This window comes from Scyliorhinus torazame, chromosome 19, assembly GCF_047496885.1.
Source record: "Scyliorhinus torazame isolate Kashiwa2021f chromosome 19, sScyTor2.1, whole genome shotgun sequence".
Classification (NCBI taxonomy): domain Eukaryota; kingdom Metazoa; phylum Chordata; class Chondrichthyes; order Carcharhiniformes; family Scyliorhinidae; genus Scyliorhinus; species Scyliorhinus torazame.
This window is the reverse complement of record NC_092725.1, coordinates 131,858,319-131,879,388: the sequence shown is the minus strand read 5'-3', so window position 1 is coordinate 131,879,388 and position 21,070 is coordinate 131,858,319. Positions and strand designations below refer to the sequence as shown.

Here is a 21,070-nt window from a genome sequence, read left to right as displayed (position 1 = left end):
AGGAAAGGACACATGTGGGTCCATCGCCAGCGAAGACAGGAGAATTTATAATGGAGAATAGCGAAATGGTGGAGAAACTAAACAATTATTTTGTGTTTGTCTTCACGGAAGAAGATGCAGAAGATCTCCCAGAAATACTACAGAACCAACGTCTCATGAAAATGAGGAACTGAAAGAAAATAATATTTAATTAAGAGGTTCTACTTGCAAAATCAATTGAATTGAAGGTTGATAAATCCCCTGGACCATATAAACTACATCCCAGAGTGTTGAAGGAGGTGGGTATACAGATAGTGGATCCATTGGTTGTTATCTTTCAAAAATTCTATTGATTCTGGAACGGTTCATGTACACTGGAATGTAGCAAACATAACCCCAATACTTAAGAAGGGAGGAAGAGAGAAAACGGAGAACTACAGACCTGTGTAGTTTAATGGCAGTACTGGGGGAAATATTAGAATCTATTAAAAAGGAAGTGAGAATTGGGCACTTAGAAAATAATGATCTGATTGGGCAGAGTCAACATGGTTTATGAAAGTGAAAACAGTTTGGATAAACCTCTTTGGATTTTAGTAGCACAGATAAAGGGCAAACAGTGAAGGTGATAAATTTGGAATTTCAGAAGGTTTTTGATAACATCTCACGCAAGAGGTTAGTAAACACAATTAGAGCACATGGGATTGGGGGAAGTATACTGGTATGAATTGAGAATTGATTAACAGAGAGAAAACAGTCGGAATAAATGGGTCACTCTCATGTAGGCAGTTGTCATTAGTGGGGTACTGCAAGGATCAGTGCTGGGGGCCACAACTGTTCACAAGCTACATAAATTATTTGGATGCACGGATCAAATGTAACATTTCCAAATTTGCTGATCACACAAAATTAGGAAGGAATGCAAGTTGTGAGGAGACTGCAAGAAGGCCTCATGGGCCTTATTTGGATAGGTTGAATGAACTGGTCAAGAACATTCATGGCATATCGAATAGAATCCGAATAAATGTAAAGTTATCCACTTTGGTAGGGCAGAGTATTTTGAGTATAAAATCTAACAAGTCATATATAGAACCTTGGTACGGCCGCACTTGGAATATTGCACACAATTCCGGCCCCCATACTACCAGAAAGATATGGAGGCTTTGGAGAGGGTGCAGAAGAGGTTTAACAGGATGTTGTCTGGTCTGGAGGGTGTTAACTGTGCGAAGAGGCTGAATAGACTCGGACTGTTTTTATTAGAACGACAGAGGTTGCGGGGGCAACCTGATAGAAGTCTACAATTTAATGAAGGGCATGGATAGAGTGGGTGGGCAAGCACTCTTTCCCAGGGTGGAGGGGTCAGTCACCAGAGGGCTGTCGGGCAAGGTTTAGAGGAGATGTGAGAGGCAGGTTTTTTTACACAGAGGGTGGTGAGTGCCTGGAACGTGTTGCCAGGGGAGGTTGTGGAAGCAGATACATCAACGGCATTCAAAAGGCACCTTGACAAATACATGGATAGGATGGGTATAGAGGGATATGGCACAAGGAAGTGCTGAGGGTTTTGGCCCAGGTTGGTATCATGACCGGTACAGGCTTGGAGGGCCGAAGGGCCTGATCCTGTGCTATATTGTTCTTTGTTCTTAAATGGAGGGTGGTTGGGAAATGTTGATGTCCAAAACCACCTGGGTGCCCTTGTTTGTGAGTGCTGAAAGCATCTTTGGACCACAGAAGGCTGTGGAGGCTCACTCATTGAGCTTGTTCAAGATAGGTTTCTGGATACTCATGACATAAAGGCATATAGGGATAGTGGGAAGAAATGGTGTAGAGGTAGATGATCATCCATGAATGGCCTACTTCTGCTCCCATGTTTTGTACATTTTAGAAGAGACTGCAGCGGAATTGATTACACATGCATGACTTTTGAAAGACCAATATGTTTTGTTGGCTGTAGTTCGAGCTGGATTTTTTTTTACAATTTCATCTCTATTGTCACATATTGTACTGCATTCGAACTTATGATTTCAACTATCCTCCAATAAAGGATCTTCATATTGACATATTAAAATTCTAGTGTGGCCAGGCATTTCCTGTCACAAAGATTACTCCTCTTACGGTTCAGTCATGATTTTATGTGAGCATTCTCCACTATATATTGTTATATCAACATCCCATTCATTTACTGACACGAGGAGAATCAACTTCAAAGGGTTGCAAATTTTTGGAATTCCCCAGCCCACAGGGTTGTAGGTGTTTTATCGTTAAATACATTTGAGGCTGGGCCAGAAAAATGTCAGATCTCAGCGGGAATTAGAATCGTAGAACCCCTACAGTGCAGAAGGAGGCCATTCGGCCCATTGTGTCTGCATCAACCCTTTGAGTGAGCACTCTGCCTATTTACGAGTCTCCACCCCGCCCTACCCCCTTAAACCCATAACCTAACCTGCACATCCCTGGACATTAAGGGGCAATTTATCATGGCCAATCCACCTTACCCGCATACCTTTGTACTGTGGGAAGAAACCGGAGCACCCGGTGGAAACCCACGCAGGCACGGGGAGAACGTACAAACTCCACAGTCAGTCACCCAAGGCCGGAATTGAACCCAGGTCCCGGGCGCTGTGAGGCAGCAGTACTGACCGCTGTGCCATGTGCGCCGCAATTGAAGACTAGGGAGGTTATGCTGCAATTGTATAAGGTATTAGTGAGGCCACACCTGGAGTAGTGTGTTAAGTTTTGGTCGCCTTACTTGAGAAAGGATGTACTGGCACTGGAGGGTGTGCAGAGGAGATTCACTAGGTTAATCCCAGAGCTGAAGGGGTTGGATTACGAGGAGAGGTTGAGTAGACTGGGACTGTACTCGTTGGAATTTAGAAGGATGAGGGGGGATCTTATAGAAACATATAAAATTATGAAGTGAATAGATAGGATAGATGCAGGCAGCTTGTTTCCACTGGCGGGTGAAAGCAGAACTAGGGGGCATAGCCTCAAAATAAGGGGAAGTAGATTTAGGACTGAGTTTAGGAGGAACTTCTTCACCCAAAGGGTTGTGAATCTATGGAATTCCTTGCCCAGTGAAGCAGTAGAGGCTCCTTCATTAAATGTTTTTAAGATAAAGATAGATAGTTTTTTGAAGAATAAAGGGATTAAGGATTATGGTGTTCGGGCCGGAAAGTGGAGCTGAGTCCACAAAAGATCAGCCATGATCCCATTGAATGGTGGAGCAGGCTCGAGGGGCCAGATGGCCTACTCCTGCTCCTATTCTTATGTTCTTAATTGAGGGATATGGGAAGCAGACAGGAAAATGGAGTTGAATCCAAAGATCAGCCATGGTCGCACTGGATGGCAAAGCAGTTTCAATGGGCCACATGGTCTATTCCTGCTCCTATTTCTTGTGTTGGGTTCATTCAATTTTGTTATGTGGGCCGTCGCAATGTAATTGTATGTTCTGACACTAGGTGGCTGTATGAAGTCTCTCTCCCCATCTATGACACCAAGAGTATACAAAATTAAAATATTCATCAACCAACCGTGGGACATGCCACTTACTAAAACAATACCGTTACTGCAAATAAGCATTTTTTAAAAATTGTCCCCAAAATGCTATTTGGTTTAGAAACATTGATTTTCAGAATTTGCCACTTAGCGCACAGAAGTAAATGTACATCTTTGCATTTAACAATAACTCCTCAAATTACGACAACATTTGTGTTCAAAATTTTTCATCGAGGGATTTTTACAACAATGATCCGTTGCACAAAAAAGATTTAAAATTTAACATTCTTTTTTGTGCTTTTTCAAATGAACGTGTTTAAGTAGCATGCTAATAATCCAACTGGGGGAAACAGTTAGTAGGAACCACGGTAATTAACGTGACCGAGAAACTAAAAAATAGCAGATATTCCGCGTGCACATTTTGGCCCAGCCTTGGGAGTCACATTTCTACAGCTGCCTTCACAGGACTCCAATCTCCTATCAGCTTCAGCCTTGATGAGTTATATTTTGAACATTTAGACTTTGATCTTTGCATTATACTTTTGAAGGGAGCACGCATACACGTATGGTCTTCCTGCCTATCTTTCTTTGCCCACAGCAAACTAGTGTATTCTCAGTGCTGATGCTTTGAACAAGAGGCACCCAACGTGCCCTGGCCTTTAGTGACATGCTAATTATCAGGGCGGTCTCCGTGTCTGCATGACACTTCCAGACAATAATTAAGTAACATTTACTTAGAAATGAAAGAGAATTTCTAATCATTCCCTTACCTCAGGCACAAAAACATACTTAAAAGAAGTAGAACTCCATCAGTCTGCACATGTAGCAATTCTACTGTAATTTGCTGGTAAGCTTATTTTATTAGTTTCTTTGATACTCTTGTCAATGTTTCTATGAACTGTTCAAAATTGTTAAATGATGCCATTAATTTTTTTTTTTTTAAATCAGTGTAACAAGTTTTTATGTTAAACATTGATCGTATAAGGACTTTATAGTTTATGGGGTTTATAATCATCTTTAACCATTTCCCATTTGTTCAAGCACTTTTCCACCTTGCAATAAATGGGTGTTTCGCTGATTGGCAGGCAGTGACAAGTGGGGTATCGCAGGCATCTGTGCTAGGACCACAACTGTTCACATTATATATGAATGATTTGGACGAGGGAACTAAATGTATTATCTCCAAATTTGCAGATGATGCAAAGTTGGGTGCGAGGGTGAGCTGTGAGGAGGATGCAGAGATGCTTCAGTGGGATTTGGACAGGCTGAGTGAGTGGACACATGCATGGCAGATGCATTATAATGTGGATAAATGTGAGGTCATCCGCTTCGGTAGCAAAAATAGGAAGGCAGATTATTATTTAATTGGGTATAAATTGGGAGAGTGGATACTCAATGAGACTTTGGTGTCCTCGTGCATCAGTCACTGAAAATAAGCATGTAGGTACAGCAGGCAGTAAAGAAGGCAAATGGTATGTTGGCCTTCACAGCGAGAGGATGAGTATAGGATTAGAGATGTTTTATTGAAATTGTATAGGTGAGGCCTCACCTGGAGTATTGTGTGCAGTTTTGGTGTCCTTACCTGAGGAAGGGTGTTCTTGCTATGAAGGGTGTGCAGCAAAAGCTTACCAGACTAATCCCTGGGAGGGTGGGACTATCATATGAGGAGAGACTAAGTCGGTTTGAATTACATTCACTGGAGTTTAGAAGAGTGAGAAGTGATCTCATAGGAACTTACAAAATACTAACAGGATTAGACAGGGTAGATTCAGAAAGAATGTTCCCAATGGTGGGGAAGTCCAGAACCATGGGTCATAGTTTGAGGGTAAGTGGTAAACGTTTCAGGACTGAGATGAGGAGAAATTTCCTCACCCAGAGGGTGGTGAATCTGTGGAATTTGCTGCCCCAGAAAGTAGTTGAGGTCAAAACATTGTGTAATTTCAACAACAAATTAGATAGAGCTCTTGGGGAAAAGGGATCAAAGGATATGGGGAGGGAAGGCGGGATCAGGGTATTAAACTTGACAATCAGCCATAATCATAATGAATGGCGGAGCAGGCTCGAAGGGCCGAATGGCCTCCTCCTGCTTCTATGGGCGCGGTCCAAAGGCTACGCTGCGCTGGAAAAGCTGCTTGTCACAGCGCAGCGTGGGTGATAAAAAGCCAGGAGGCCCCGCTCCCAGATCTATCCGGCTTGCAATGCCTCACGAGATCCAACGCGATGTCACGAGACAATGCGACGCAAGTCCCGCCATTGTGGGCGGGGTCACTTTTTGGTAAATCTGCATATTAGAGCGAGACAGGTGGTCTCATTTTAATGTGCAGATTCAAGGTTCCTAAGGCTTTGGGATTCATTCCCTTTCCGTCGGAGACCTCGGCGGGTGCCATTCAGCATTGATCCCCACAAATGGGGCCCAGATGGAACGGCACTCGTGGGGGTCTACCAGGGGATTGGAGGCCTTCAGCTGCATGCTGGGCAGGGTGGTGGCCTGGCACTGCTGGTGCTACCCGGGCACCCTGGCAGTGCCACCTGGGTGCAAGCCCAGCACTGTCCAGCTGGCATCGTCGCTTTGGGGGTCTCTGAGGTCAATATATGTCACCTGCTAAACATTGTCCTTTTCCCCTCCTTGATACCCAGTATCCTCAGTGGACGAGATAATGAAGTTGCTTGGGAGTTTTAGCTGGTAACTTGGACAAGAGTGAATGCTTCCCAGTCAACCCCCCAGGAAGGAGAGCCCAACTGGGGAGGCTACCGTTTCGTCTTGCCAAGACTAGCTTTCGTTATTCCAGGATTCAGGTGGCCCACAAATGGGCCTTGCTTCATGAATTAAATTATACTAGTTTGCTTGATGGTGTCAAGTCAGAGTTAGAGGTGGGATAACCTTCCCATGTCCTTGGTGGGCTGGGTTCAGAAAATTTTAAATGGATGTACTCCAGAGATTTCTATTTCTTTTTCCCCATTTTTTTCCCCCAAGTCCTTTTTTGTCAAAGTCAATAAATTAATGCACTCCTTTATTTGGACGGTAAGACTCCAAGGATCCATGCGGTTTTGCTCCAAAGAGATAGGCAATCAGGGGGCTTATATAAACAATTTATTGTTTACTATTGGGCAGCCAATATTCAGATGATATTGTTGTGGTTCAGTGATCCTGGTTCCATGTGGGGACAAATTGAGACGAGCTCCTGCACGGTTTCTAGCCTTGGTGCAATAGTGACCACATCGTTGCCTTTCGCTTCAGTAATATTTTCACTAAACCCAGTGGTGTCGTCCATCCTGAAAATCTGGAAGCAGTGCAAGCAGCATTTTAAGCTTTGTTCCTTGTCTTCACTAGTCCCCATCTGCAATAACCACCTTTTCCTGCCAGCGGATTTGGACTTGACGTTTAAGTCATGGAAGGGTAAGGGTTTGGAGACCTGGTTGTGGAGGAGTGGTTTGGCATTTATAAGGTGCTGGTGGAGAAATTTCAACTGCCCAGTTCCAGTCTTTTCAGATTCTTAATTTTTTGGGCAAGGCTTTTCCCTCCGTTCCCTTGGCACCACCCTCTTCTCTGCTGAAGAGGATTTTGCTTTTGGCCGGATCTGGTGGGGGGACTATTTTGGGCGTACATGGGCGTATCCTCTCAGCGCAGTTAGCTCCGTTGAGTGAGTTTGAACGAGTTGGGTCCCATTCCGGATGATGAGGTATGGAGTGAGGCCCTTCACAGGGTCAACGCCACGTCAAGGTGGAGCACAGGGCGCATCTGACTAAAGCGAGAATGAGCGGATTTTTCTCTGGGGTGGAGGACAAGTGTGAGTGTTGCTCTCGGTGAGGGGGGACGGCTAACCACACTCATTTGTTCTGGTCCCAAGTTGGTAAGCTTTTGGGCCTCTTTCTTCAACACCGTGTGGGAGATACTCAATGTTGATTTGGATCCATGTCCACTGGTGACTATTTTATGGGATATCAGACAGGGGGTGAAGGTGAATGGCCTCGCCTTCAATCCCATGGATAATCCAGAGACGAATTCTGCTTGGGTGGAGCTCTCCTCGTGCCTCGGCCTGGTTGGGTGACCTCATGCCGTTCTTACATTTGGAGAAGGTTAAGTTCACCATTAGAAGGTTGGTAGAAGGATTATATCTAAGGTGACAGCCATTTAGATATAATCCTTCTACCAACCTCCTATTTTAAAGAGCTTGTCACCGTCAGCTCTTAGGGGGTTTTGATTTTTGGGATTAATGTGTTTTTACTTGTTAGTCTCATTCTTCCATTGTGTAACTTTGGTCAACTGTTCTATATGATTGTGGTTATTATGAAAAAATGTTGATAAAATATATTTTTTTGAAGTAATAGTCTGATACGTATTTCTAGTATGAGCTAAGTAGCAATGTCACAAGAGGAAAAGCAGATCAAAGTGAGCATTTTCATCACAAACTGCGCTCAAACCGGTTTAAAAGTTACGTTACTATGCTTCATTGTGAATGAAATTGCAAATCGCAAAATGAGAAACATGTTTACGTTGTTATTTTAAGTACAGTGCAGCAATGCTCATTTTAACAGTTTATAACTAGCAATCATAATGAAACGACCTTACCTGTGTATCCATTTTTAGCAGCAGAATACAAGGCAGACGAACCTTCCTCATCAGGGTGATTAATATCAATTCCATCTTCATTTAGCAGCATTGACAATAAAGTGACATTTCCCTGGGCAGCAGCTTGGTGAAGCAGGGTGGACCTGCCACCCAGGGGGACAGGACCACCAGACATTAACAAAGGAGTTAGGGAGGGACACCTGCCTGTGAGTTAAAGTGAAAAATTTATAGGGGGAAACTGATTAAAATCTGCTTGCATGCACAATGACTGCAACACAGAGGAGAAAAACAAGCTATGTTACAATCAACGATCAGTCACAGCGTTTTTATTTATTCCGTCTAACTTCTCACATTGGAAAAAAATAAAACTAACATTTTATTATAGAAACAGACTGGCTATATTTTACAATGCATTGGCATTGTTGAAATTAGTGCGTATCTTAATTGTATATTGATAATATGAGCATTTTAAACAGATGAGAGATTGGGATTGAATGTTGCATAATGAAAATTTTATTATCTGAAACAATTTCCCAAAAGATCCACTTTAGCAATCTAATAAGTCATGGCAACGGAACTGTTAAGTTTAATTATTTTCACATTTTCCAAATGCCACATTATATAAAAATACATCTATTTGGTGGGACTGAGGTGTTATTACTTTTATTTAAGTGATTAGCTTTTCAGAATTGAAACAGCAAAAATACAATTAAAAACATCTAATGGCATTATACATACAGGAACACTTAATGGGTAGTTGCTAATGTGTTAACTGTATACTCAGTAGCATGCATTCTGAAAATTATGTACATATTTTAATGATTTAAGAAACTAGTCAATAGAAAAATGCATCCAGTAAAAAACAGGATATTTAAAAAAAATTATGGTATACATCTCTAACGTCTTGCACTGGATCATCATTGCACTCTTATTATATTTACAAATGGTACTTGGAGGTGCTCACATTAAAAGGATTAATAGTAAACGGGCATTAATACTATTACACCATTATCTGAGTATTTAATTAGACATTTATTTCACACCATTAATCTGTTGATTCGGAGGCAAGTTTGCTAAATGAGTGAAGCTTATTGCAGAGGTCACGGAAGCCTTTGCGCACCCTTCAACTAACCCATCACACATCCTTCAAATTAGGTATGCCCAAAAATCAATGACAGATTGTTAATGCAAATAAAGCAACTAGGTTAATGCAGGCAGACTGCAACAAGTGCAATTTTTTATTTGCAACCTTTCATGTGCCTGGGTTTCATGATTATTAAAGAGCATTTTTGAATTTTAATACGATTCAGATACAGTACATTCGGTATTTTAAGAGATGTTATAATGACAATCCACCTTCTTCAAGATTATTCTATTATATTTCGCTTTGTGCACGAGAAAGGAAAGCATGTTCAGCAAGTGTAAAATAAACTCATGTGCAAAGGGTTAGCGCAAACAATTAATACATATGGCTGATTGGTTAGAATTCATGTATGGGAGTGTTAGTGCTCAATAGCATAAAGGGACAAAAGGTAATGCAATTTTACATTCAGTATCATTTAATAATGCAAAGAGCTAAGATCTGCATGGGTTGCAAATTTTTCAGTTACTGAGGTGGAGCTTCGTAAGGCGCTGCATGACATGCACTGATCACAAGGTCTCAGGGATAGAAATACAACTGCTGGCATCAGCATCAGCGAGTGATAGAGCTGGTTAATTTAAGATCCAATAAGTCATTGTTTTCTTTGTCCTTAATGCCAATTAAGATTGGATATAAAAAACAATCATAATATGGACACTAATATTTTTCAATAAGGCTAGTGCAACAGGAAATTGAATCTTTAAAAAAAAAAAAATCAGGTGGAAAATTATTTCTAGAAAATTCCAAATCTTCATCTGAAAATGCGAGATCATTAAAAAAAAAAAATCATAAAGATCCGCACCCCCATTTTCCACATCATTGGATCCCCGTTGCATATACGTATGAACTGCATGGCTCACGGTTGGCAGATTCTTCCACTGGAGTGGAGGTCTCTGCTGCAGGTGGTCCATTAGCCCACTGAGGCACAGATGAATCTCCTCTTTTAAGTGGCACAGCCTCTTGAAAGTGTTACGCTAAATGTTACTCAGGGTCTGGACGGCATCCTATGAGAAGAAATTAAGCCTCTTGTTTACATTTATGCTATGGATTTTTCATGAAGATGATGCTCTTTTTAGATGAAGACTTAGCAAGTTTATGGCCAGTGAAATCTGTGACAATGGAAGCAAATATGGAAACACTTCAAGATTCACTCGCAGTCTTTAATGAACAAGAGCAAAAATATATTATTTGGGGAAGGAAAAACTGTTCACATAATTTATATGGTTTCAGAGTGGTTCACACATATTATTGCATTTATGTGAACACCTGGAATGAACCAATTCAAAAAGCTTGCTTTTGTTTGAACAATATTTTAAACTTGTGTTTCAACTGGATTGAATTTTTTGCCTTGTTTTAGACTATGGGTGAACAAAATTAGTAATATCTCGAAGGAAAGACATTTATCCTCAGATTTGTTGCAATGGAAGGAAGAATTGAAATAGTATTCCAATCCCTTTACCTGATGGTGTGATCAGTAGATTGTCTGTGTCACATGGTCTAGTGGATGAGTTTCTTTTGGTTGTACTAGCAAGGTCAATGGAGGTGCGAGAGGCGATGGTGGTGATGATGAGGGAACATTCTGAACATGCTGTTTGGTTCAGCTCTGGGGATAAGGAAGGCCGAGCACCCACCTGAGATGCAGCCACGGCAGGGACAGCACAGCCAGCAGATGCTATATCCACCACTGGTTTAGGTGGCAATTGTGGCAATGCTGTCTTTGAAAGAACCTCCTCACTAGTTCCCTTAATTCCTGGATGTGGACTGGAAGAGGGCGAGGCCACGTTTCGACCTTCAATCCGAGTATTAAACCCCACAGTTGGAGAACGGCTCCCATCCATAAAAACTTTTAGTGGTGGATGAGGAGAAGATGGAGTCTGTGACAGTCCTGGTTTTTTGGGAGGAATAGGTGGTGGATTTCCTCGGTCGACTCTTGCACCCGTGGGAGATTTTAATCCAGCAGGGGAGACGCTCAAGGAACTGGTAATTTTACCAACAACCTGTGGATAAGATGAGCCCTCACCTGTTGCTGGATGTGCCAATCCAGGTTTTAAGTTACTAACAGTAAGATTTCGGTTTTCTGTGCCAAATGGGGATGCACTGTTTGTACAAGGCTTTACTATGCTTGGTGGACCTGTGAATCTTGAAAGGACCTGGCTGACAGTGTTCCGAGCCAACTGTTTGGCAGGAGAATTATCTCGGTTAGTGGGAGATAAATCACGAGACGAGGACCCTGCTGCAACGCTGGCATGCTTTTCCTGGTCCACAGTTTGCGCTTGAAATTTAAATCGAGCAGCTTGAATCCTTGGGCTCAATCCTGGCTGCAAAGTTGTACTTGGTGAACTTAAACTCTGCATTGTTGCCCCTGGTGAAGAGCATGGGGATGACGTGCCTGAAGGAGGAGAGGGAACTATGGTATTGCTCAGCACAAGGGATGTACTGCCCACCAAGTGTGGTAATGCCCCAGACAAAGGAACTGGACCGGTGCTGACTGATGGTCCATTCTCCAAACTGCAAGGAACAACTTTGGTTTGTGTTGTGGATATAATCTCTTCTGAATTAGTTGTTGGTGGCATTTTATCACCAATTGGTTTTACTAATGCTGTATTGCTAGACATATTCAATTTTGTGCCTCCCGCTGATAGAGGATTCATGGTAGAGGGTTTAACAGGTACTGTTAAGGTTGTCTTCTTAGTGTTATTTTCAGTGGCAATATCCACAAAGGTTTCTGTTTGGGAAGCAATGGACAACATAGTTTGCTTAACATATCCAATAGTCAGGTCTTTATTTAAATTACTGGTCAATGAAGTAGTTCCACCTTCCTTTGTACAATTAAGCTCAATCGTTTTCTTAAAACTCTCAACTTCTAATCTCAGATCTTTGGTACGGTTTTCCTCACGGTTAAGTTTGGCACGCAGCTGTTCCCTTTCAATGTCAAACTCCGAGAGTTGCTTTTCCATTTTTGCCTCCATCTGTAGGCTTTTCTTTCTCTCGGCCACCAATTCCTCCTCCAATTGAGTGGTCTTCGTCTGCTCTTCATCAAGAGTTTTAGTGATCTCTGCTAGTGTCTGGCTTTCATCTACTACTTTACCAGCGAGTTGTTTGCACTCTTTCACCAGCATCATGACAAGTTGCTTATTTTTCATTCGTTCTTCATCAAACTGCATGGACAACTTTTTATTCTCTGCCTCAAGTTGTTTCAATTGAGATTTCTCAAACTCCACCTGCAAAGAGTTCATAACAATGAATTAACATTCATCTATGCAATTTACTAGCTCTTTGTAGTGCCTTTTATCTATATTTTTATTTGTAGATTTATAAAAATCATTATTACTGTAGAAAGTATTGCACTTCTGATTCAACATAAAGTATGTTGGGTGGTTCAATGGAACAGGATAAAAACAAAGACTCCTTATAAGTATTTGTTATAAGAATTGACTGTGCCAAACTATGACAAGCAATTTACATATTAAGCATGGTTTAAATGGTACACTCCTAGACGTGATATTTTCCAAACTGTTTACTTTGATTTAAAAAGTTATTGGTGCTACATTACAGATTCAAAATAATGAACAAATATGCCTGTAACTTACTGCAACTGTGGCAATTCTAATTTTAAAAAGTTGGAAGACTTTGTGAAGATGGACAGAGAAGGAAAGGTATAAATCTCTTATTCACTAATGTCAAAATTTCAGGTTTTAATATAAATATTGCATCATATTAATTTCCACTGAAGATATTTAGATGTTTGCAGATTCTGCTCAAAACTATCTTGATTTAATACAGGCGGCTCAGGCTGACAAATAAAATCACATTATTTAAACAAATAAAATTGTGATCCTAAAACTTTGGATATTTACAAAAAATTCCCCCCCCCTTCCAAGGTGTTCTGCCTTGACCCACAGGTTTGATCTCCAAAACAAAATGCTCCTCCAAGAGAATGTTTCCTCTTGTGGGGAAAGAGGTTATCAATATAGGACAGTCACCAAGAAATTGAACAGGGAATTCAGAAAAAATCTCTTTATGCAAAGAGTGGTAAGGAGGTGGCACTCGCTGCCACTGGGAGTGGTTGGAGCAAATAGTATAGATGCGTTTAAGGGGGAGCTAGACGAGCGTTTGAAGGAAAAGTGTTAAGATGGCAGATTTAACGGAAAAAGATGGGAGGAAGCTAGAGCGAAGCATAAACAACAGCATAGACTGGTTGGACCAAATAGCAGGTTTGTGCCATATATCCTATGTTTAAAGGATACAGATCAATAAAGTGCAACTGTAATCATTTTAAATTAACCTGTGAGGAGTCCTCTGATTACTCAATACATTATCCATAAGGGAAAACTATTATGTCCCTGCACTCAACAAACATGCACCAAAAAATAAATAAAACACAGCCATGCTCATAGATCAAGAATGGTGGCAGCAACAGTTATGATCAATTAATCTTTTAACTGCTGACATACTGCTGCCAAAAAAACTTCACACCAAGTCCACATTAGAATGACGTAATTTCTTGGATATTTTGTGGAAATGACTTGACCAGGTTGCACTCTAATTTCAGTTGCATTCTGTTGCTCTGCAGGTTTTCTATTTCGCAAAAATAGAGATATTCTATCTCCAAGAGACTGGAATGCTTGCGAGGCTAACTGTTTCATCACTTTGAGTAGAATATTAAAGAGGTAGATCTAATACTAATCTAAATTGTACGTAATTCAGAAGTGGGATATTGAGGAGCAGAAAGAAAACACATGCGCATGTTTAGGGGTGCATTGAAGACAGATTTTAACTGTAGTTTTTTTAAAGATGCTGAAGTGTTCTTTTAAGTGCTTAATTCAACACAATTACAGATGGGGAAATAATTACTGTGGAACAGTTTGATAACGCCACAATATAAATGGAGAACATTCCAGGTCATAGCAGGGCTAATTTATAAACACTGCTAGCAGGAGATTACTGGCAAAGTCTTTAGATAGCTTTTGAAACATTCAATAAAAGTACAAGCCACACACATTCTATTAAAATGTAATCTGTAATAACCCATGTAAATTAATGTTAACAGAATTGATAGCAGAGATTATTATTCAGTGGAACTGGATTAGTCAAAGCATCAGGGCACAGCAAAGCAAAATCTAAAACAAAAAATAGCAAGGAGGCAAATGCCCAGTTAACATGCTTTTTGTGGTAGCATTTGAGAAAGCAATGCTGGTCAGGACATTAGGAGAACTACCAGCATTCCTGTGAAACGGTGGCATGTGGTCAATCTATTAACAGAGGCTTGAAATTATACCTGTTCCTTATTCAGTAAGCAGGGAATTGTATGTGGTTGGGGTATAGTGGGTGAAGAACTGACAAAGTGGTCTAATTGGGGATTTAACTTGGGTTAGGAAAGCAAAATATAAAGATCTGTAGTTCATCCAATCAAGCCATTTGCACATATTTTATTATTAGATTTTAGTATGGCTTACATTTTCATTGTATATTTTTTCCATTTATAAAAATTAATCACTCAACACATCTTTGCAGGCATTTTATCGGGGACTGATCCTGTTCAAAGAATGTATAATTGCTGGTTGTCCTAATTCTGTAGCCCTGTTATGAATACTGTTCACGTCTGACACATTAAGCACATGGTATACAGATATAGTGGAGAAAAAAAAAGGTTCAGATGTCAAGTAGCTGATCAAGTTATGCTGAGTCTTCAGCTAAGAGCAACTTTATCTGGCACACACCACTATTGTAAATTATTACTCCAGCAAAGGTTCCCCTTTCATTCAAATTCTCGAGAATACTAAATGGCTTTTGTAACATTCTAATCAAAGCTGTAAATCATTCCAATCTGCCAACTCAGAAAGTCAGTTGCTATAATTTCAAGCAAGTCTTATTTTCACACCTGCTGTAAAAGCCGTTCACGCTCTTTCTCTAGCATGTATGTAACATCATCTCCCTGGGCTGCATCTTGGGCATGTTTATGCCTCTCCTCTTCAAAGTCCAAGATGACCTAACAAATGAAAAAGTAATGACACACTCTGTGAAACCCTTTTCCTGATTTTATAAATAGGGCTCAACTTAAATGAACCGTGAATTCTGGCCTAATTATGAACAGCATGGCTGTGTTTTGAGCTGGCAACCTCCAAGAACAAACATGTCTCTCACCCAACTTCTTTATTTTGAAGAACTCAAGATATTCAAAGGCTTCGGATGTGCAGGGCAGAGTAACAGATTTGCTACATTACTCTTTCAATTGAGACATTTCAAAACCAGCAAATGATTTAATTTGCGCTGATAACTGGCTGGCAATGAAAACCATTTAGGTAAACCCTACCACCCACCTTTCGATGTCGAATTTCAGCTGCAGCCAACTGTGCAGACATTCGCTCCTGCATCTTTTTGCAGTGACCCATGACTACTTCCAATATGGATAGGGGACTGGTGCAGATGGACGGCTTATCTTTGCTGCCATCATTACCAGCACCGCCACCTGCTTCATAGTCTCTCTGGAGAGCCAGGAAAGGATCGCTGAGGTTAAACCTCCCATAACGTTCCTGTATAAAAACATCCTTTCGACGAGACTGAAATGACAACAAATTAAATAGCATTAGCATAAAATCCAGAAACGGAATTTTTAAGATTTACTACAAATCATGCCTATTTGAGAACACAGTGATGAAACAAACAGCACTGTCTGTAGGGTTGCCCTGACAGATACATATGGGGCATCTTCATTTATCTTTGCTCCATTTATACTGCATTTTCAATAGAAGTATTATGCTTTGGCTATTTGTATAGAGTATTTATGAACTTTGTCTATTACCTAACCAATATGGAATATCAGATAACGTTTCCATTTCCTTTAACATTTTTCAAATACATTAATTCTTATATGATTCGGTGCTAAAACTTCTGCACTGATCCTAATTAATTGGGACAATTTCCTTACAGACAATAATAACTTATGATATTCAAAATCCAGCCAATTTACATATATATGTCAGTACTTTGTATTTTGGCACATCTGAATGACATCATGATTCTCTTTTAATAAGGTGCTTGGGATTAATCACACTCGTGCATCAACCAGTCTGGGAAAATCAGTCTAGCAAAGATCCACGACTAATGCTCAGCACTGAATTCTTAACAGCTGGTATGTTCCCTGCCGTGCTGTTACTTTCAATTCCCACCAGTGTGCGCTTAAATAACCATCCGCACGTTCGACTTTTTTTTGTTTTTCAAACTGGGATGCATCAAGTTCAAACTCCTTTTTACAAAAGTGCCTGTTCTTCCTCTGTAATTAACAGCCTACTAACGAAAACACTGGAACACACAGCTTCAAAATACGCGATCGCCAAGGGATTTTGAAAAGTAATTAAGAGTGACTTGGTTGGGGCTGGTTTAGCACAGGGCTAAAGAGCTGGCTTTGAAAGCAGGCCAGCAGCACGGTTCAATTCCTGTACCAGCGTCCCCGAACAGGCGCCGGCATATGGCGACTAGGGGCTTTTCACAATAACTTCATTTGAAGCCTACTTGTGACAATAAGCAATTTTCATTTCATTTTCATTTATGTAAGGATTTTGGACCCATGACGCTAAAATAAATAATGGCTCCTTTCCGCAGATATTTAGGTACTTCAATTTACTAATTTTAAGCAAAATGTCTCAATTGTTACTCATGCATATTTCTGTAATCTGAAGGAGAATGTGCCCTGTGATGCCCTGCCGCTTTCATGGATTTATACAGAGAAGATGCAAAGTAGAGGGTATGTGAAATAACTGGATTATTTTAAGAGCACAACATTAAACTCATTAGTGACAATGCTAAAATAGTAAAATGTTATTCTCTTTTGTTCTCTTCTCTTTTATTCTCTCCTTCACCTCGCCACTCACCCTCCATCTTCCACCCCCCCTCCCCCCACTTCAACCCAATGGGTTCTCTCTTAAACTGTGCTAAGATTCTTGCCAACAATGACATCAGTAAGAGATCCATAATTCATAGCTACAGCGTGCTTTTTTAAACTCACCACCCTCTCTATCCTCACTCAAACTTCAACTTTACTCAGTAAATTATTCAGCTAGTCAATCCCACATTTACAATTTGACTCAGTAGCAGACAGTTAATAATCCGAGACTGCTGTGGGGATAAAAACATTTCAACAAGGAAAATGTAACTAGAATTTGCATTGGTTATTTGCAATGGCTTGAGTTGAAGAAAAGTAATCCATTTCAATTTTATCCTGGGATCTAACTTGCCTGTAAGTTGTTCTGCTTATCATTACGTGATGAGAGTTCTTGGTTCTTCATGTTTATATGAACAGTGAATCTTCAGCCACGCAGATCAACTGTACTTTAAAACGAAGCACTTAAACATGGAAAAATGAATCCCAAAATATGATAATTGGAGTGTTGAACTCGTATGCCTTCTTTGGCCCCAGTATTATCCATCAAGTCTGTTCAAATTATTGTATGAAGACAGACTAGACATATGCTGCTACCCAAATGTGATCACCAATGCTTGTTAAATGAAAATAAAGTTTAACAAACAAGCACATCTGATGGGAGGAAATATCATCCCTATGTGTTTGGAGCCTATAAGTCTTTGTAAATCAATCTTCACACTCTCCTCCCCCCTGCAACCACTCGAGGTTCCATTTCTGTTTAATTATGAGATTACAGAAATTGACACACCTTTATCCTACACTGATAATCTTCATGCATAGTGCAGATGTTCATATTTGAACTTCAACGCCTAACGGAATCCTAAAATGTTATATTCCTCCTGACAAGACGGGTGTCACGGTAGCACAGTGGTTAGCACAGTTGCTTCACAGCTCCAGAGTCCCGGGTTCGATTCCTGGCTTGGGTCACTGTCTGTGCGGAGTCTGCACGTCCTCCCTGCATCTGCGTGGGTTTCCTCCGGGGGCTCCGGTTTGCTCCCACAGTCCAAAGTTGTGCACGTTAGGTGGATTAGCCATGCTAAATTGCCTTTAGGTTAGGTGGGGTTACTGGGTTACGGGGCTAGGGTGGAGTGTGGGATTGAGTCGGGTGCTCTTTCAAAGAGCCGGTGCAGACTCGATGGGCCGAATGGTCTCCTTCTGCAGTGTAGATTCTATGAGATTCTAAGAGGTGGATTTTTCATTGCAGTCGGATTATCAATAACTAGCCTTCACTGTGGACAAAATTCTCGGTTTAGGAGCATCACTTTTTTTTAAAAACAGGGCTATCACACTGCCTGCTAGGCTATGTTGTGGGGCAATTTGGACATCTGGCATTTTCATGGTTGCTAAGTGAATTCCAGACCTGTAATCTCTCCCCAAACTGTGCAGGCTTCCCACCTTACATCATTAAGAAACAAAGGAGCCAGTCAACCAGTTCAGTCCAGATGTTTAAACACAGCTTTCATGAGCTGGAAAAGCCAAGAAAGCGACAGACTTCAACAGCATTCGCATCGATCTGGAAGCAGTTCTTCAATATATTGTACACCCATTAGCACATATTTGAGAAAACATATCAATACACATAGAAAGGTGCACACAATACTTTGGTTCAGATAGAATGCCTGAAATATATTTTCATAAAAGCTATTAAGTTAAGCTCAGGTAGAGGGCCGCACGGTGGTGCAGTGGTAGCACTACAGTCTCACGGCACCGAGGTCCCAGGTTCGATCCCAGCTCTGGGTCATTGTCTGTGTGGAGTTTACACATTCTCCCAGTGTTTGCGTGGGTTTCGCCCCCACAACCCAAAGATGTGCAAGGTAGGTGGATTGAACACGCTTAATTGCCCCTTAATTGGAAAAAGTGAATTGGGTACTCTAAATTTACTTTTTTTTTTTTAATTAAAAAAGTTAAGCTCAGGTAACCAACTTTTAACTTAATGAATTTGCATTTGAATGCATGTTGAATGATATAGAGTACTTGCTCACTTGATGGTGTCAATAAAAAAAGAAACAGCAAAGATCCAGCAGCAGTGAGAATTATGTTACTAAACTAGTAAACAGGAGGCCTGGATTAATGATTAGTTTACAGCCAACCACTGCAGCTGGGGAATTTAAATTCAGATAATCAAATTAATCTGGCAGAAAACACTGGTGCCAGTATTAGTACATCTATTGACTGGATTGTTGTGAAAAACCCATCTCTGGTTCACTAATGTCCTTCCTTTGGTGAAGGAAATCTGCGGCCCTTAACTGGTCTGGCCTATAGAGGCGACAAACCCACAATAATGCGGACTCTCAACTGACCTGAAGTCGCCAAATTAGTTATCACCAAACCAAAACTGTACAAGTATAACAGTGATTGACCAGCACCCTAGCACCAACCTAGGTTCCGGATTCAATCATCCAGTTCAGTTGACCAAAGTCCTTGTCATTAATACCTGGGCCAAAATTGGGATGGCTGCTCTAAAGAGAAACTCAAGCAAATGCCTGAAATAGCTTCTGAAACTCACAGAAGCATACCTTTCAGCCAATGTCTCAGACTCCTCCTGTATATGTTCTGCCACACTGGCAGGACAGTGGGGATGACACATTGTTATACAGCGGTGAGTGCGTGGCCCCGGGGGAGTCCTCAACATGGACTCTGGACCCCACGCAGTCTTTAGCATCGGGACAAGTAAAGGCAAGGAAACCGCTTGCTGATTATCATTTACCACCTTCCCCTCCGCTGGTGAATCAGTATTCCTCCATGCTGAACACCAAGAAGCACTATGGATAGCAAAGGTGGGGGGGTTTCAATGTGTATCAACAACGATGGTTTGATAGCATCATTATTGACCTAGCTGGCCAAGTCTCGAAAGAGATGTTTGCCAAACTGGGGCATGGAGCAGGTGGTCAAAATACAAATAGAATGGAAAAACCAACTTCACTGCACCCTCACAAAACTGATCTGGCACAGTTACATAAGTGCATGACAGCACTGGCAGGAATAATTGCTATTGTTCCTTCTGGATACTTTGTTCCATCTTCTCATGGAGGAAACATTTCACTACAGCGGAGGGTGTGCTATCAAGTGGCATCTATTCACCAATAACTTGCTCACTGATGTTCTGTTTGGGTTCTGCCAGGACCTCTCACTTCCAGGCCTCATTACAACCTTGGTCCTAACATGGACAATAGGACGGAACTCCGGAGGCGAGGTGAGAGTGACTGCTCTTGACATCGAGGCAGCATTTGAACATGTGTGGTATCAAGGAGCACTAGTAGAACTGAAGTCAATGGGACTCCGGGAAAACTTTCCACTGGCTGCAGTTATACCTTGCACAAGGGCAGATGGTCATGGTTTTTGGAGGCCAATCATATCAACGCCAGAACATCACAGAGTTCCACAGACCTGTGTCAGAGGCCCAAACATCTTTGGCTGCTTCATCGATAATCCTTCCTCCATCATTAAGGTCAGGAATTAGGATGTCCATTGATGATGGCATATCTCCAAAATTTAGAATAATTTCAATATTATTGATATGCTCATTTTGCACAGAAACTATTTTGGAGATCAATGTAACAAAATTTGTAATAAACAAACCAGAATTGTGGATTCCGAGTCCAGTGAAAAATTGCCATATAGATAACACTGCCACTCCAGCGGTCTGTATTGATTTAAAACAATGCACTGCCTTGCACTGTCACAGAATCCATGAATGGGTTTATTTTAGAATTCACATTCAACCATTGACCATGTGAGACTTGAACCTGTAACTCCAGAGCATTCCTCTAGGTTTTTGATCCACCAGTTCAGTGATCTATACCACTAGACCATAGGAAAGATGCAAAATATCCAAGTCCATTTTATTTCATTACCCATCAAATGTTGCGCTAGGACTGTTTTTGTCAGTTACAGTCAATAAGGTTTGATTTGGACAGCTGTTTTTCAAATGCAATACCAATGAAATGCAGCGAATCTGGACATAATTCAC

General features: G+C 41.1%; 1 protein-coding gene across 5 annotated transcripts in view; it reads right to left on the bottom strand.

Annotated features, from left to right (window-relative positions):
* cttnbp2 (cortactin binding protein 2) overlaps positions 1-21,070 on the bottom strand; it is a 208,846-nt gene that overhangs the window by 89,615 nt on the left and 98,161 nt on the right. For 3 of the 5 annotated variants that reach the window (XM_072485237.1, XM_072485238.1, XM_072485242.1), the window contains exons 3-6: positions 15,500-15,739; positions 15,061-15,168; positions 10,639-12,400; positions 8,039-8,242 (exon numbers count right to left, since the gene is read on the bottom strand). In XM_072485237.1, the coding sequence (XP_072341338.1) occupies positions 8,039-8,242; positions 10,639-12,400; positions 15,061-15,168; positions 15,500-15,739 (2,314 nt within the window). The remainder of the gene's footprint in view (positions 1-8,038; positions 8,243-10,638; positions 12,401-15,060; positions 15,169-15,499; positions 15,740-21,070) is intronic. The other 2 variants (XM_072485240.1, XM_072485239.1) reach the window with 2 other exon arrangements.